We start from the raw sequence: 15,008 nt of genomic DNA on the forward strand, positions 1-15,008 counted from the left end.
CACAAACTAAGAACTGAGAACGTTGGGAGATTTGTGACTTCAGCTGCCAAGTAAAAAGGAGTCAGGCGTGGTTCTTGGCTCATTTCTTTACCTTTCTTTGTCATTTTGTTTAAAGACAAATTTACACACAGCTAGGGGATCAATCACATTATCATCACATACTTGAGCATGGGTACTGGGCATGGATGATCCATTCAACTCCCCTTTCTACTACGCAACTGAACAAAGTGAAAAGACTTGAAGGCATTGGCTTTTGTTGACCATAACCTTGCCTCCTCAGAACTCATCAATCTCCCAAAAACTGGGTCATGGTTCTGTCACTCACTCTGTGAAATTCCTAGCTGCAGTTCCATCTGGTTTGCAAGATATATACACCAGCCGCCTGATGGACTGACTGCTCCTGATGATACGTATAACTCTGGGATCTACACGGAAGAAATAAGTGAAACAGTAACATTGCTCTATTTTGAACTTTACAGCATGGCGACTTGTAACACGTTACGCAAAGACAAATTGTAATATGGCTGCTTACGTAGCCCAGCTCTTGCAGGGTTGGCCACCACCACCAGGTCACCGGAGCCCTCTAGTGTCGGCAGGATGTCAGGTAGGATCTCTTCCACTGGGCCGCACACAAATGTAGCATTGGAGATGGCTGCAACATGACAAATCTTACTTTACATTCAGTTGGAGCAAATACGCTTGCTTTCTTTTTGACGTGATCTTGGATATAAGTAAGTCTGATTATGTTGACTTGATTGTGGGGTTTCTCTAAATAGTTACAAACGAATACAAGTCGCACTGCTTTTCTAACTCTATGTCAAAACTGAATGATATCAATGCGGAACTGGAGCTGGTGAGAGAAAGTTATATTAATTCTCTTCAAATCCTAATTCAATAGTTGATATTCCTCAGTCACCATAAGAACATGTTTGAAACTGACTTTCAGAGCAACAGCGCTGTCCATTGTCAATATATACATATTTTTTGACCAGCAAACACCTAGCTTTATGTACAAGTCTCGGCATGGTTTAACTGAAATTTAATCAACACCTACCATTGAGCTCAGCATTGACTCTGGCATCCTCTACCGCCTGCTGTATGACCTCCACCCCCACCACTTCCTTCACCCGGTCTGCCATGACTAGTCCAATGGTCCCAGTCCCGCAGCACAGGTCCAGGACCGTTGTGTCTTGCCCCAAGTCGCACAGCTCCATGACAGTGGAATACAGCACCTCGGTGGCTGGAGTGTTGACTTGGAAGAAGGCATCCGGGGAGATACGAAACTGAAGGTCAAAGAGGGTCTCATGGAGGTGTGGCTTGCCCAAGAGGAGGTGGAAAGGGGCATCCTCATTGGTAGCTCTTGTCCGAAAGCTAAAAATTAAAATACAGATGCATAACACGCTTTGAATGGTAGATGAACACGTACTGAATTTATGGTTAATATCAGAGTTACACCAGCAATGCCACACAGTAATTATGTGAAGAGTCATCTGATTGGTTATCAATTACTTGACTGGAGATTAAAAGTTTGGCACAGTTTCACATGTGTACTTTGAAGGACGAGTCATCCCAGTTTTTTAGTGAATGTTCTCATACAGAGCACAGTGTGCAAATTTGACTAGTCCTTTGATTTTACAGATTGGGTAATAGACTTATTGAGGTTTTGATTTTCATATTCATGGATGACCACTGACCTAGACTGGAAGTAGAGAGAGCTGAGCCCGCAGTCTTTGCCCTCTCCGTAAGCGAAGAAGTCCTGGAGTGACAACATGGCATCCTCGGTCTCCGTCTCACTAAGGTCACTCTGCGTAAAACTGACGATGGCCATCAGATCGCCTTCTTGGTTGGAACGGACCACCAGGCCACGCCAGTTGCCATTGTCCTTGAAGCTGAGTGACACGTCCAAGGAGGATTGCAGGAGAAAAGTCTGATAGGCCTGGAGGTTTGGGTTTGAGATATGATTTGAAATTACACAGCACATGAAAGGGTTACCTTTCTTCACTTCCCAAAGTCAAGCACTTGCACAGAAACGATGGGGAAATAATTTTATTTTGGAAAAAAATTCAAGAGAGAACATTTCCTACAGTGACAACCAAGCTAGAAGTACAGGAATGATCGTTCAAACATTATTTTTGAATAATTTGACAACATACCTTTTCTACATTTTTGTGTGCTTGGCTGATATTTCTGGCTGGATCGGAGGGTAGACATATTATATTTTTCTCTAAAACAAAACAGTAAGGAAACTTATATTTTAACATTACAAGACTGCAGCCAATTTTAAACAGAAATGCTACCAATGGGTCTTCTATAGGTGATGTTGCCATTCCTTCCTAATAAAGAAGAGATCATGCCATACCAAAACGATAAGAACAAATGACGTGCAGAAATGGAAAACCAAGAATGATACAGGTAACATAGTCTTATTAAACTAACTGATAAATTTTGACAGGAACCCAATTTTTGGCAAGTGGAAGGGGGTGTGAACTAGCAAATCAGGAATGGATAGAGCAGTTAGTAGACTATCATTTCAGCATTTGAGGTTAGACTCCCATTAAGGTTGTATTTTCTGGGTCAATTACACCCCCCCAATTATGTTCCTACTTTTCCACTCTCCAATGAAGAGACCGACTGTTTTCCTGTTTCCATCAGCACCAACACCAACGCTGAGTTCCGATTTATTCCTGTATCCTTCTGTCACCGGCTGACAAGAAAACAAATTGTACACACTAAATCCTTTGAATTTCAATTATTAGTAAGAAACTGTATACCACCACCCACACTCCAAAAACAAATAGGAAACTTATGTCATCAACTAAGATACAATAACTTCAAACTGCCTCACAAACAAAACAAGACCAGTAAGCAAAAGAAATCATCACACAAATCTAAACAAATTTTTTAAAATTAGAGTTTGGTCAACCTGAAGATTTTTATGCTGATTAACAAATCAACTTTGTAAAAAGAACTTAGCTGTCATACCGAAGGCTTTATTGTGTCGAGTTGACAACACAGTCCTCCAAATCTGTGAGTCCTGTCCAGTGTTTCTGTCAATCCAATCTCAGCTTCTTGCTCAATGAGAGAATTTGTCAGTTTCATCAGTACCTTGGAATTCCTGAGTTGCTTGAGCTCAAGCTGTTTCTTGTAAGGGAGCTTCCACAGAGGAGTGACGGCCTTTCGCAGTTTGTTCTTGAGGTAAGTCTGGGCGTAGTTTGCTGAGTCTGTTTGGTGAATCGTCTCCTCTGTGATTGTGAAGGTGGGCGTAAACTCTTGGGGCAGTGGTTCTGACAATTGGGGAGGTGGGGCTGTTTGTGCCTTCAGCTTCTTTGTCTGTCGCCGTGTTGCTTTGACTTGTGTGCTGCACTGCCTATGAATAATTCTAAATTGATCGCAAAATAACTGAAATTAATGTATCATAATCATTCCGGCTAAACAGCAGAATACCCCACCACCCGACACGATCAACATCATAGCCAGGTACAGGTCAAAGTGTCACATTCTTCTCAAGGGATTTTCACTTTGTACCCACGTGACCAGTCATTTCAGGGGTCGTTTTTAGAGTGGCAGGGTATTCTGTAATTACTCCATCATTCTGTAAAAAAATTCTTCGAATGGATGTTAAAAACTGTACTTGCATCATTAAAGGTCCTGCATGGAGTGCCCTCACAGAGAATATATGTTGTTATTTAGATTTAAATGACAACGAAGTGCTACAGTGTCTCACACTGATATCACACAGGAACAAAAACCTGTCATTATTTACCATATAACTTTCATTTTACAACTCATTTGTAAAGGAACTGTTCTCTAGGCTATATAAGCAGCATTTTCCACATACAGATTACAGGTGTATGTCAGTATAAACTTCAAAGTTCAAGCAATCTTCTTTAGTTTTCACTTTTCACTGAGCACAGCAATTTCTGCACAAAAAAAAATTTTGTCTCTGCTCTGGTAAAAAGTGATGGTCATTCCTGAAAGGCTTCATTTCTGGAAAACGACGCATGCATCCACCAACCATGTCCACGCACTTGACCAGATCATGGCAGATATGCATGACGCACCGACTTGGCATGACATAAAACTAACTACATGTAAGTAACAACAACAGATAAATTCTTCAGGATGACTTCTCGGTGTTCCTGTTATGTTAGCGTCCACTGTGACAGAAATTCTCCATAAACAAGTCAAACTGTACCTATTTATTACCTTAAAAATATTGGCGCACGTGCCAAATGTTTTGCAAAGGGCGCAGCCATATTGCAATAGGCTATCAATCAAGTGCACGTTTGATAAAGTATCAACGATTGTGATTGGTTCGAACAGCAAGCTCCACCCATTACATTCCTCGTTTGCCCAATCCATGATTCTGTTGCAAGAGAGCGAACGTATCATCCCTCGGGAGCCAGGGCAAAATGTCGTCCAAATCGCTGCCGATCCAAAGCACAGATACTCGGGCAGAATTGGCCGAATTGGTGAAGAGGCGAGCCGAAATAGCGGTAGGAAGTGATCTGTATCAATATGATGGTGTGCAATTTTTGTGTAGAATGTGTTTTTCGGGGAATTACTTTGGTTACTGCTTGAAAAAAATCATGTTCAGGAAAAGAACTAGTGGCGGGTAATTCATTGGCGCCGTCAGCGTGTGCGGTCACAGTACGTGGTGGAGCGATTGTGACGATGACGAACTGTGTAAGCCGTAAAACGGCTCCAAAATTTAACTTTAGTTCTCTGTTTGTATCTTCTAGCAAAATCATTGCAATACTGGCTATAAGTAAGTCAGTGTGTGACGTCCTTAATATTATTTTCTTGATAAATGTATACCGCCCTCTGTTGGTCAGTTTTGGGTAATCCCCACGCAATTCGAATGGGAATCATTGATCATCAATGAAGTTTCAAGTCTCGGGAATAATAAAGCAGTATTTGGTTGCCGCATGGAGCTATTAATGTCGGTATTTAGGCATTCTTCACAAACCATTGAGGGCTAAGGTTAATCTCAGTAGCTTTTTCAAGTAGTAAACACATTACCAAATATTGGTAAAAACCTTTGTAATCAAATTCCTCCTAAAAATTTCAATTTACTGATTATTTACTGAACCCTAACCCTAATTCTATTTGCTTAAGTCCTGTTATTGAGGAAGAAATAGTTGATATTGTACACACTTTGCCAAATAAAAAAAGAGCTCTGGCTTTGATTAAATTAGTAACTCACTGGTTAATTTAAGGAAGTGATCGGGGCAATCTCTAAACCGTTAACCTTCGTTATGAATAGTAGTACCGAAATATGATATGAAGCTTGCAAGGGGCACTCCTAATGTTAATCAAGTTAATAATTACAGGCCTATTTCGATTCTTACTACTTTTTCAAAATTCTTGAACGAGTAATTCACAATTGTAGAATGGACTTTCTATTTGATCACGACATAATTTCTGACTCTCAATTTGGATTCTATGAAAACCACACGACTTCACATGCCATTATTCTCCTAATTGATGAAATAACTAATAATTTAGATGCATCCTCTGTTACAATTGGTTTATTCCTGGACCTCTCCAAGGCCTTTGATATCGTCAGTCATAATACACTTCTAAACAAACTTGCTTATTATGGCATTAGAGGAACCGCCTTGGAGTCATAGAGTAGTTCAGGAGTTACCTTTCAAATAATCAGCAATTTGTATCTGTTAATGGTACTTAGTCCTCTGTCAGTACAGTTTTTATTTTCAATATAAATGACTTTGTTAAATCTTCAGACTTATTTATTTTTATTTTATTTGCAGATGACAGTAACCTATTCTGTAGCCACCCTAATATCAATACTCTTTATCACAATGTTTAATCTCGAGCTTATTAACGTTTTAAGCTGGCTTAAAGCAAATAGTTTGTCTCTTAATATTAAGAAGACTAACCATATGCTGTTTAGTAAAAAGTAACATCATGAACTACCTGAAATCCTTATTGATGATGCACATACTCACAGTTATGTGGAAAATAAAGAATGAATGAATAAATGAACTGTTCATGTTGTTCTACAGGAGACCCTTGCAAACCTTGAGAGACAAATCTATGCATTTGAAGGGAGTTACTTGGAAGATACTGCCCTCTACGGTAACATCATTAGAGGATGGGACCGCTACCTCACCAATAAGTGAGTTCTGAAAATTTAAGAGTCGTCTCATCAACCCAAACCACCTTGACATTTTGGATTCTCTGAATCCTCTCCTGTGCTGGAAACTATTAACACATTCTTGCACTTCAACTAAGGTAACAGTGGCTGGGCCCTACCTTCCTCAATTCTGTAAACATCTTTGAACCTCATGGGTTTTCAAAGATTTGGATGGAATGGGGTTAATGCCTTATATGCTTCACTGGAGAAACTTCACATGTGGATTGGGTTTTCAGTCCTTACCTGATTCCATGGGTTTTTCCTAGAATATTTCTCTGGGGTTTTCCTCCCACCTCTTAAACTTAACTGCTTCTCATTATCACCTCTCTACAGGTTTCTTCAGGCTTGCCAGCTACAGTGCTGAGGGCAATTCTGAGGAATCTTGTGGGTCACTAGACTAGAAAGTAAATAACAATTATAACTGATTAACAGTTTCTGATATATTTTCTGCCAATTTACTTCTTTTTCAGAAACACAAACAGCAAGACCGACAAACGGAATCGGAAGTTTAAGGAAGCGGACAGACTGTTCTCCAAATCATCCATCACGTCACATGTAAGGACAAGATTTCTCAAGCCCCTTATCTCTCTCAATATTTCTATCCATGAAACACAATTACATCTAGTCTGGTTTTAACGGCTGTTTATTCCAAATGCATCTACTGAAAAGGGTTTTTGAATTGTCCAAATTTCACTTTGTGAAGCCTGACTCTTAGGAATTTTGAAAAAACTCTCACCCTGTTAGAATGAAATTCTTGACTGTTATTGTTTGAGCAAAACCCTTGCTTTGATAGAGTTTAGACAAATCAAGTGTTTCATCTGATTTCTTAATGTTTACCAAATTGTTTGCCTACATAGGGCTGTCTTGGCTTGACGGACTCACAGCAACAAGATAAAAGTAAGTAACTTGCCACATGAAATTCACCGTTGTCCATACCATCTTTCACTTCAGCGCAGTCTGCTCAGTACTTTCACAGAAATTTCAGCTAAAAGAAAATCACATTCTCACTATGATTTGGTACGAATGCACAAGCAGGCTTTCCTCATCAGGCGTCGTGGAGGTCAGTCAAAGAGCATCAGCATTTTAGACTCTACTAATGGTGACATTCAAACCCCCCCCTCCAAGAATCAAATTTTGATCCCTGGCCAAATCTCTTTCTTCTGACTGAACTGTATTACAAACATGCTGTTTAATATTGGACTACAGGTACCTGTGTTAAAATACTAAGCTGTTTCGTCCCACTACCTTGAGAGTTAGCATTGTGAAATCCCAAAACTTTTAGGTTAGGTACACCTGTTTTTTTGAGGGGGGATCATAGAGCTTTGTGCTTTGTGTTTATTAGGCACCAGAAGTGTATAACAGAGTGTAAACAACCCATCTCTAGCTCTGATCTTCTTCAACCTAAATCTTTCCTCGTCTAGAACCATCATCTTCTCAACCATCGTTGTCTTCCCAATCTGCATCCTCCCTTTCTACCCCAACCGATGGTGAGAAGCTCCAAATCTCTGTTAAATTGTCCCCTCTACTTGGTCTGTATCAAGAATCTGGAGATGCATGTTGCTTGACGCCAGAAGGCATTGTCCGTCCAAGGGGGGTTGCATTCATATACAGTACATGGATTGATGACCGTGGTGATATCCCATGCATATGTGAATGGTGTGGCTTTTGAGTGTTTACAGTGTTGAGTTTTCTTGCCTTCGGAGGATGTCATTTGGGCTTGATTGTCTTGATAGTTGTTGACAGTCCTGTATTGTTCAGCACCAGTTTTTCTCATCCTCTTTTCTGTTGTAGTTGTACAAAGTTGGCATCATTTATGGAAATGTTGTGAATTTTGGCACTGTTTTATTTCTGTAAGAAACAAATACCTATTTTGTTTGAAATGTCTTTGTTGGACATCTTCCAACTCTTCTTTCCTGTTTGTCTTTTTCCTTCAGTTAAATGCTTTCTTTTTCAGCCATGTTGAACATTTTGTGTGCATATTTATCATTTTCCAGTATCAACTTCCATTTCAGGATTTTCAGATTGAGTTATTAGTGCTTTTGATTTGAATGACCTTGTTCTAATTTATTTTGAGTTTGTACTGTTGGTTGTTTTATGGGATGTGTATCCTTTTATCTGCCTTGTTCTCAGGTTTTTTTAATGTAAAGCCAGAAGTGATGCTACTTTACAAGCTTTATGGTAGTTTGGAATGCTTTTGCTTGTGTTCATTGTATGCATCATCGATTGCATGGGGCTTGTAGGTCAGAGACAGAGATGGTTTGCTGATTGTCTCAGGGTCAGAGAATCTCTGAGGCTGTAATATCAAAGTTGAGTCTTTTGTTCCCTTCGCCAGGGGAAGTCCACGAGAATCAGAGCAGTCACGAGGCATCAGCGTCTTCGTCCAAGTCGGAGCCCGAGGTGAAGGGCGGTCCCACTGACGGAGAAACGGACAAGCATGTTGCCAGCGGGTCCAATCACACCGGCAAGTCACATGGCAAGTCACATGGTCACAAGAAGAGGAAAAATAAAAGCAGACACAGGTGAGCGTTTGGTGTTTATCCCTCTTAGTAGATATGTTGAGATGATTGTTGAGTAGTTCAGAGTATTCATCCTTTTAAATGTTTCAAAATGAGGACTGTCTGGATCATGATGGGTGTCAGTGTCATTCTCTTCAGTCAATTAGCCATTGAACTTTGCTCGGTTTAATGGAGCCATGGAGCTATTAAACAGTTTTGTATGTGGTGTTTTATTTCCTTTACAGATTAGAAGCAAGAATTAAAAAGAGCAAACACTCTGAAGATGCTTGAGATGACCGAGAAGCCAAGGTCAAAGGTCATGAGTGTACAAAAGAGGTATTCAAGCAAGCTCTTGGTTGTGTAAGCAGAGCACGAGTCCTGTGTAGAAGGAAAGTGTGAATATGTGTATTGGTCAAGATTTGTTTTGTAATGAATAGCTGAAAGAATAAACCCAACAATGTCTGGACAGTGCAACTCACAGGGTGATCAATAGTGGACACTTAGGCAATGGTTGTCCAGATAACTTGTTGCCCTGAATGGGATTTAGAAACTCCAAGGTTTACTGGCTAGTTTGACAGTCATCAAGCATGTGACTTCGAAAAATTTACCCCATTGGCTGTCCCAATTAGTGGTTACTAAACATGACCTGGGAAAACAGACCTCACTGACTGTGATTGGCGGTTGTGAAGCATGTGACTTGGAAGGACTAGCTTCATTGGCTGCTCTGATAACAGATCCCCTGAAGAAAAAAGAAACCAAAAGAAGAATGGTTGAGTTAGAAACATGTTCAGGTACTTACTCATTTCAAACTTCAGTGTGGACAGTTGTACTTCTTTACCAACAACCAACCAGATGTTGCAGTGCAACGTTCCTGCCATCATCGTAGAAAAGTACAAGCTTCTCTCAACAGACATGCAACTTGGACTTTGACAAAAAGAGGAAATTCCAATCTTTACACGACTTTGTAGAGTGTTTTTCAATTTTCAGTGGCATCAGTGTGAAGTGAAAAGCAAGGAAATCAGCTGATCCAAGGAAAAGTTGCTCGCCTGTCTAAAGCAAACCTAAATGCGGTTGAGAATGACCAAGCAAGTTGTACATTTGAAGTGGTTTCGGTCTTTGTGTACATGTATGTTCTACTTTCTATGCAAGCACAGTGTAATGTTTAATTTCTTTTAAGTGTTGTATAAACTTACTAGTGATGATTAGTTTTTGTAGAATGTGGTTTGTGTGTATGAAGATAAAACAAAGGGCGTTTGTGTAGAGACTTGAAGGTTATTTCTGCTATAAGCAGTCTAGGGTATTACCATATATGGGCATAGTGACCTTTCCTATACTGATAGAGCAATTTTTATCAAAATTCAATTTTGAATATCTCAAGTTGGCTACGACGATTTTTAAATCCCATCGGTACAAACGTGTTTTAGATCTTTTAGTTTATATCTCATTCTCAGGTTTTTTTTTTATCACAGCCAATCAAATTTTTGCAATTAAAATTTTCTGTTAGTGTTTTTGAAACATGGAAACACCCATGCAATCCGTTGCAAGCTGCTAGAACAAGCCTTGTGATTGGTCAGATTGCACCAGATTATAATGTAACAGGCTGTCCAAATATGGTAATACTCTAGACTGAAAAGAGGAAAAAACACCCTTCTATACAAGCTGTGTACCAGTCATAAACCGTCTCAGCGTTGACAATCACTTCATTGTTTGCCTTGGGTGCTTTTAGAAAAAATAAAACTGCATTGCCCCAGTGACGTGTTTTGGCATTGGGAACATAACTTTGGCTCTTTTCATCTTAGTTTAAATATTTGAAATTGCATCAGAAGCCCTTGTATACCTCTTTTTGAAAGTTTGTGTTATTCACTGTCCGTAGAATTCCAAGCTGCATTGTATCAATTGAAAATTCAAAGGAAACTGTACAGAAGGAATGTAAAAATTTGTTCAACGAAATGCAAAGATTTTTGGAATTCACCGGATCATTATCAGTGTTGTGAGTCCAGCTGCACTTCTTGTATACAAACTTGGGCATAAACGTAGTGGAGAGCGAATATGTGCAACCAAATATCTCGTATTTAAAGTCAATGTACGTTTACGCTTTAACTTGGAAGCCACTTCATGAAAGAAGAAAATAACTAATGCAGTTTCCGTGTTCTGTTCTGGGCAGCTTGAAGACTGTAACTACAACCACCTAAATCTTTCATTCAAAAAACACCTTTACCAAGTACCCTGGTTAAAAAATGTCCCTCTGTACCGGGTCAAACAAATCCCAAAACTGTTGGTTCAAACTTCAAATCAGAGTATTAAAGTTGCGAGTCTGTAAAAAGTATCGGTCAAAGTCTAGAAGCAAAGTGTGTGCGAAATGGACACCTCTTCACAGTGAAAAGTTCAGAATTTAGACATTTCAAGGCTTCAAATCCAAAAGTTTTTATCTGTGAATATTTCTGAATTTAGCATGAGTAGTTGTACTACATAACTCTTGTGAAACTTACAAACTGAATCTTTGTCAGTCTGATTCTGTTTTGACAAAATTAATCACCATTTATTTTATTAGCATGTACATAAATGTAAAGTTTACAAATATACATGATAGAGTGAAATAAAAAAAAAGAGAAATTCTTAAAATATGCCAGATATTGTAGACTGCTATTTCAGAATAGTTAAATGCTGTCCTAGCAATAAATACGCAAGTATCTATTACCAAAATATATGCAAATAGATTCCAAATACAAAAAAGTTTGTAAATTACACTCCTCTAGAGCAAACCGAGGCAATTTCTTTGGTTTTTTCATGGAACTTGAAGCTTGCCATCAACATTCAAACTGAGTAACTGACAAATGGGTAAATAAACTCCATGTCAACTTCATGATAACACAGTACAATCGGTGAGCTGCTCTTGGAAGATGGCTTGTGTGGGATCATTGAAGGTGTAAAAATTCATCACTTTTGTTGTCAAAATTGAATTCCCACCTAAAAACATCTAAATTTAAAGGCCAACCCCACAACATGGAATAAATATGGCTTTAAGCTCTTGGTTATAGAAGCTGGAAATGCTGGCAGAAATGTTTCCAGTGAAGACATCAGGATTAAACATGGAACAAGAAATGTCTCAATGGATGTGCCTAAGATTACTGATAACATAGTTGTAGGTCACAGAAACACTGACTATCCAAGGTGGCTCTCATCCTGTGTATTTACCAAACAAATCTTGCAAAATTAAAGCGGTACACATTTGTCTTGTCACATGAGGTTGGTCCAATACAGCTGACCAATCCGCATTCATGGTTTGGGTTGTGTCATATCGTGTTAGATGAGCTTTCCTCAGTCAGAAAAGCCTCTCCATGCTCTGGCAGTGTGATCAATTTTGGTTGAGAGGGTCGATGGGTTTTCCTCAGTCGATTTTCTGTAGGTGGGAGAAAAAAATAAATACATACTAGGGTATACACTCCTGTATGCAAAATTCCTCCCCCCCCCCCCAAAAAAAAAGATTGCAAAAATGCCCGGATAACTTAATAACACAAGAGTTTATGTATATCCTTAGTGGGGATAGCAGACTATCTCAATGGGACAGAAGTATCCTACATGATAAGTATGTTAAAAGAATTAATTAAAAATTACACAGGTCAGGTGTAACAGGGACACAAAAATGTCACCCTTTTGGACCCTGAATTTATAAAACAACCCATATCCTGATTAAGAGAGGAACAGCAATGAAATTTGAGATGTAACCAGTTGTCAGTGGTTGGATTATCCCAATTGGGGGGGTGACTGCTTACGTTTCATCAGCTTGTGCTCCACCTTCACAGAGTGCATCTTGGAGCCCAAGTAGAAGAAAATTGGGAAGGAACAGAAGAAGATGCTGATGGCAACAATGGAGACAACATCCTTCCTGGTACAGGTGCAATTATAGGCAACACTCCACTCTTTCCTTGTACTGTTCATCTATGAATGACAGTGATGAAAAGATGCTGACCGATTACATTGGACTTACATAGAAATGTATACAGAAGGAAACGAGCTGAGAAGAGATACGCTCAACAACAGGTACAGGTTACCAACCAAAATACTATGTGATGTATACCACTATTGACTGGTACTCTGTTGGTATGTGGTTAGCAAAAGAATCTGCTGAACAATGTTGTGTGCCAAGCATATTTATACACTTAAGCCGGGAAATTTAAACCCAGCAAGTACATGTATTGATATTTCCATGTCATTTCCTGAAAATGAATTTCCCAAAGAATAAATCACAAAATTTAGAAAGTTTTCTCCAGACTCCAGCCAACCATGAGCATAGACACACCCCTCCTACAAAAGACTGCTCTTTGCTCCACCCCTCCACTTCTTACCAGTTCTACACAGTCAAAGCAAATCTCCTCCACCTCTCCCAAGGACTGGTAAGCCTTGCTCAGCCTCTGGTAGATGGCAGAGCAGTTAGTGCACACATCCCCATTTTGCTGTTTTGGGACAAGACAACCGAAATGAACATGTGAACACATTAGCCACATTTAACTTTGAAAAGATCATAAAAGTGTATAACACAGTTTCACAATATTGCTGTGACAAAACATTTTCCTAACAAAGAATAGAGACTACCGTAACATTTGCAGAAAGAAGTACAAAGTAAACTCTGGAAATAAAGTGCATAACAAGTTCTAGGTGTGAAGGATGTACCATCAATCATTGCTGCAATGGTTGGATGACGTATGAAAAATAATTTTGGTTCCTTGTTTTTCAATACTTACTGCCACGGCAGCTTCAAAACAATTCAGGGTTTCATTGTTGAACTTCCGGAACTTTGACACTTTCTCAGCAAGTGGACAATTCTCTGTTGTCTTGTTAGTGCAATCTTTCACATCTTTGAAGCAACCTAAATGCACATAACACAATTATCCGTTTTTGCATACTGGGATTTTTCTGATATTTAAATAACAGCATGGAACATTGTTGTATCAAACATGATAAATGAACTACTTACTCTCACAATTTGCTTTTTGCCAAAGATTCTTCAAAAATTTGTGTATTTCTCTCAGGATCTGCACTCGATCAGAACTCAGCAAACTGTCACTGCATGTGTCTGCCTAAGTAAAGAAAACGAAGACAGAATGTGCACTAGAAATGTTACTCCAAGCAGTAACCCCAGCCCTAGCGATCATGACATTGGGATTTCTAAACTTGTCAGTTGGCTGGTAAGAGTTCCATATATGAACATCACTAATTTTCCCTAAGAATGGTTTATTATCCATTAGAAAGTGAAAATGTGTCGATTTAACAGGGAAATATTTAAGTACTTACTTAGAAAAAACTTAGAATTATTAAATCAATCTTGTAGGGTTTGTAAATAGGGTGTCAAGTCATGTCAGGGTAAAAACTCTTTTCTATGAGTTGTAAAGAACAATTGAAAAAGTCACAATGTAAACTCGCACAGATTTTTGTTACATTCACTCATATAATCAGAAAGAACGATGCTTTCTGCTGCTGCTTTTTTCATCATGAATATATCCATCATCATCTCAAGGTCTGTCATTGCTAAAGTGCTGAAAAGACATGAATCTGCGACTGAGAAAAATTTCCCACTTCGTTAGGAAATAGTTCACAAATTTTCTCGACTACCTACAGACTTTGCTAAGTTTGCACACAACTATGGCAACCGCTGAAGTGGAGTTGGGAGGCAACATTCTTGCCCACATAAATCATGGAGTATTTTACAAGTTGCTCACCTTTTCAATTTCCCTGAAGTTCTTTTCGACTTCATTAAACTCGACCACACAGGTTTCGCATAAAAGCAACGGTTTGGCGTTAAAAAGGGCACAGTGCACAAAAATGGAGGAGACGTTTGCATAGTCTTCTAAGAGTTCGCGACAATCCCTGGTCAACGCCGGGATGAACCGCGCCATTGAGGATCGTCCAAAGGGGAGCAGAAAAGGCAAAACGGCTGTCACTACATCAGCTGTTGATTCGGTCATATCGGTCGTGATAGCCGGAGGCGTTCCCGTCGCGATAGTTCCTGAGACCTTAAAATAATCGCTCTCCTTTTGATTTGGTACAGAATAATATGAATCTGTCACAGCAGGTACGGCTGAAGGATCTTTGTGTGCATTACAAATGACAACACTAATAAATACAGGCAAAAGAACAAATATTGTGGGCATATTTCTCCCCGAGTCGCGCACAAACTTTCTGATAATGATAATCGCCATATTTACATTTGTTTGATAAGTAAATATAATACGCAGATCTAATAAACCCGAATAACGATCATTAAAAGTTAATTATGATCTTCTTAAATTTTAAGTCCGTTAAATAATTTTTTATGTTTTAATTGTTTGAATATTAAGCAAAGTTTTCAAAATAAC

At 39.1% G+C, this 15,008-nt stretch overlaps 3 protein-coding genes across 9 annotated transcripts in view; 1 reads left to right on the top strand and 2 right to left on the bottom strand.

Annotated features, from left to right (window-relative positions):
* Positions 1 to 15,008, bottom strand: part of LOC110978921 (tRNA (uracil-5-)-methyltransferase homolog B-like) — a 78,496-nt gene that overhangs the window by 24,639 nt on the left and 38,849 nt on the right. For 2 of the 6 annotated variants that reach the window (XM_087146786.1, XM_087146785.1), the window contains exons 4-11: positions 9,316 to 9,394; positions 2,983 to 3,379; positions 2,605 to 2,704; positions 2,154 to 2,224; positions 1,695 to 1,936; positions 1,055 to 1,371; positions 533 to 652; positions 326 to 425 (exon numbers count right to left, since the gene is read on the bottom strand). In XM_087146786.1, coding sequence (XP_087002912.1) covers positions 326 to 425; positions 533 to 652; positions 1,055 to 1,371; positions 1,695 to 1,936; positions 2,154 to 2,224; positions 2,605 to 2,704; positions 2,983 to 3,379; positions 9,316 to 9,371 — 1,403 coding nt within the window. In that variant the 5' untranslated portion in view covers positions 9,372 to 9,394. Of the gene's footprint in view, positions 1 to 325; positions 426 to 532; positions 653 to 1,054; positions 1,372 to 1,694; positions 1,937 to 2,153; positions 2,225 to 2,604; positions 2,705 to 2,982; positions 3,380 to 4,206; positions 4,359 to 9,315; positions 10,432 to 15,008 lie in introns of those variants that run through there. The other 4 variants (XM_087146782.1, XM_087146781.1, XM_087146784.1 and 1 more) reach the window with 3 other exon arrangements.
* Positions 4,374 to 11,279, top strand: meaf6 (MYST/Esa1 associated factor 6). Of its 2 annotated transcripts, XM_022234266.2 has the most exons (7): positions 4,374 to 4,496; positions 6,030 to 6,142; positions 6,631 to 6,715; positions 7,018 to 7,057; positions 7,582 to 7,647; positions 8,493 to 8,679; positions 8,901 to 11,279. In XM_022234266.2, the coding sequence occupies exons 1-7, from the start codon at positions 4,413 to 4,415 to the stop codon at positions 8,944 to 8,946; spliced, it is 621 nt and encodes a 206-aa protein (XP_022089958.2). In that variant the 5' UTR covers positions 4,374 to 4,412; the 3' UTR covers positions 8,947 to 11,279. The 2 variants fall into 2 exon arrangements, with proteins under 2 accessions (XP_022089958.2, XP_022089959.2); XM_022234267.2 differs by lacking the exon at positions 7,582 to 7,647.
* Positions 11,168 to 14,910, bottom strand: LOC110978924 (osteopetrosis-associated transmembrane protein 1-like). Its single transcript, XM_022234264.2, has 6 exons — positions 14,373 to 14,910; positions 13,631 to 13,733; positions 13,398 to 13,522; positions 13,002 to 13,109; positions 12,429 to 12,594; positions 11,168 to 12,055 (listed from the first exon to the last, which is right to left on the bottom strand). Exons 1-6 carry the CDS (start codon positions 14,850 to 14,852, stop codon positions 11,949 to 11,951), a joined length of 1,089 nt encoding a protein of 362 aa, XP_022089956.2. The 5' UTR covers positions 14,853 to 14,910; the 3' UTR covers positions 11,168 to 11,948.

Source organism: Acanthaster planci, linkage group LG15 (assembly GCF_054643075.1).
Source record: "Acanthaster planci isolate LZ-2023a linkage group LG15, COTS_SCS, whole genome shotgun sequence".
NCBI classification, from domain to species: Eukaryota; Metazoa; Echinodermata; class Asteroidea; order Valvatida; family Acanthasteridae; genus Acanthaster; species Acanthaster planci.

Bases quoted from the DNA above. Each gene is read 5' to 3' on its own strand.
- meaf6 (XM_022234266.2), top strand. From the start codon at position 4,413: ATGTCGTCCAAATCGCTGCCGATCCAAAGCACAGATACTCGGGCAGAA. The intron at 6,143-6,630 runs GTGAGTTCTGAA...CTTCTTTTTCAG, and splicing joins GACCGCTACCTCACCAATAA to AAACACAAACAGCAAGACCG. The intron at 7,648-8,492 runs GTGAGAAGCTCC...TCCCTTCGCCAG, and splicing joins CCTTTCTACCCCAACCGATG to GGGAAGTCCACGAGAATCAG.
- LOC110978924 (XM_022234264.2), bottom strand. From the start codon at position 14,852: ATGGCGATTATCATTATCAGAAAGTTTGTGCGCGACTCGGGGAGAAAT. The intron at 13,734-14,372 runs GTGAGCAACTTG...TTCTTTACTTAG, and splicing joins ACTTCAGGGAAATTGAAAAG to GCAGACACATGCAGTGACAG. The intron at 12,056-12,428 runs GTAAGCAGTCAC...TCCCACCTACAG, and splicing joins GGAGCACAAGCTGATGAAAC to AAAATCGACTGAGGAAAACC.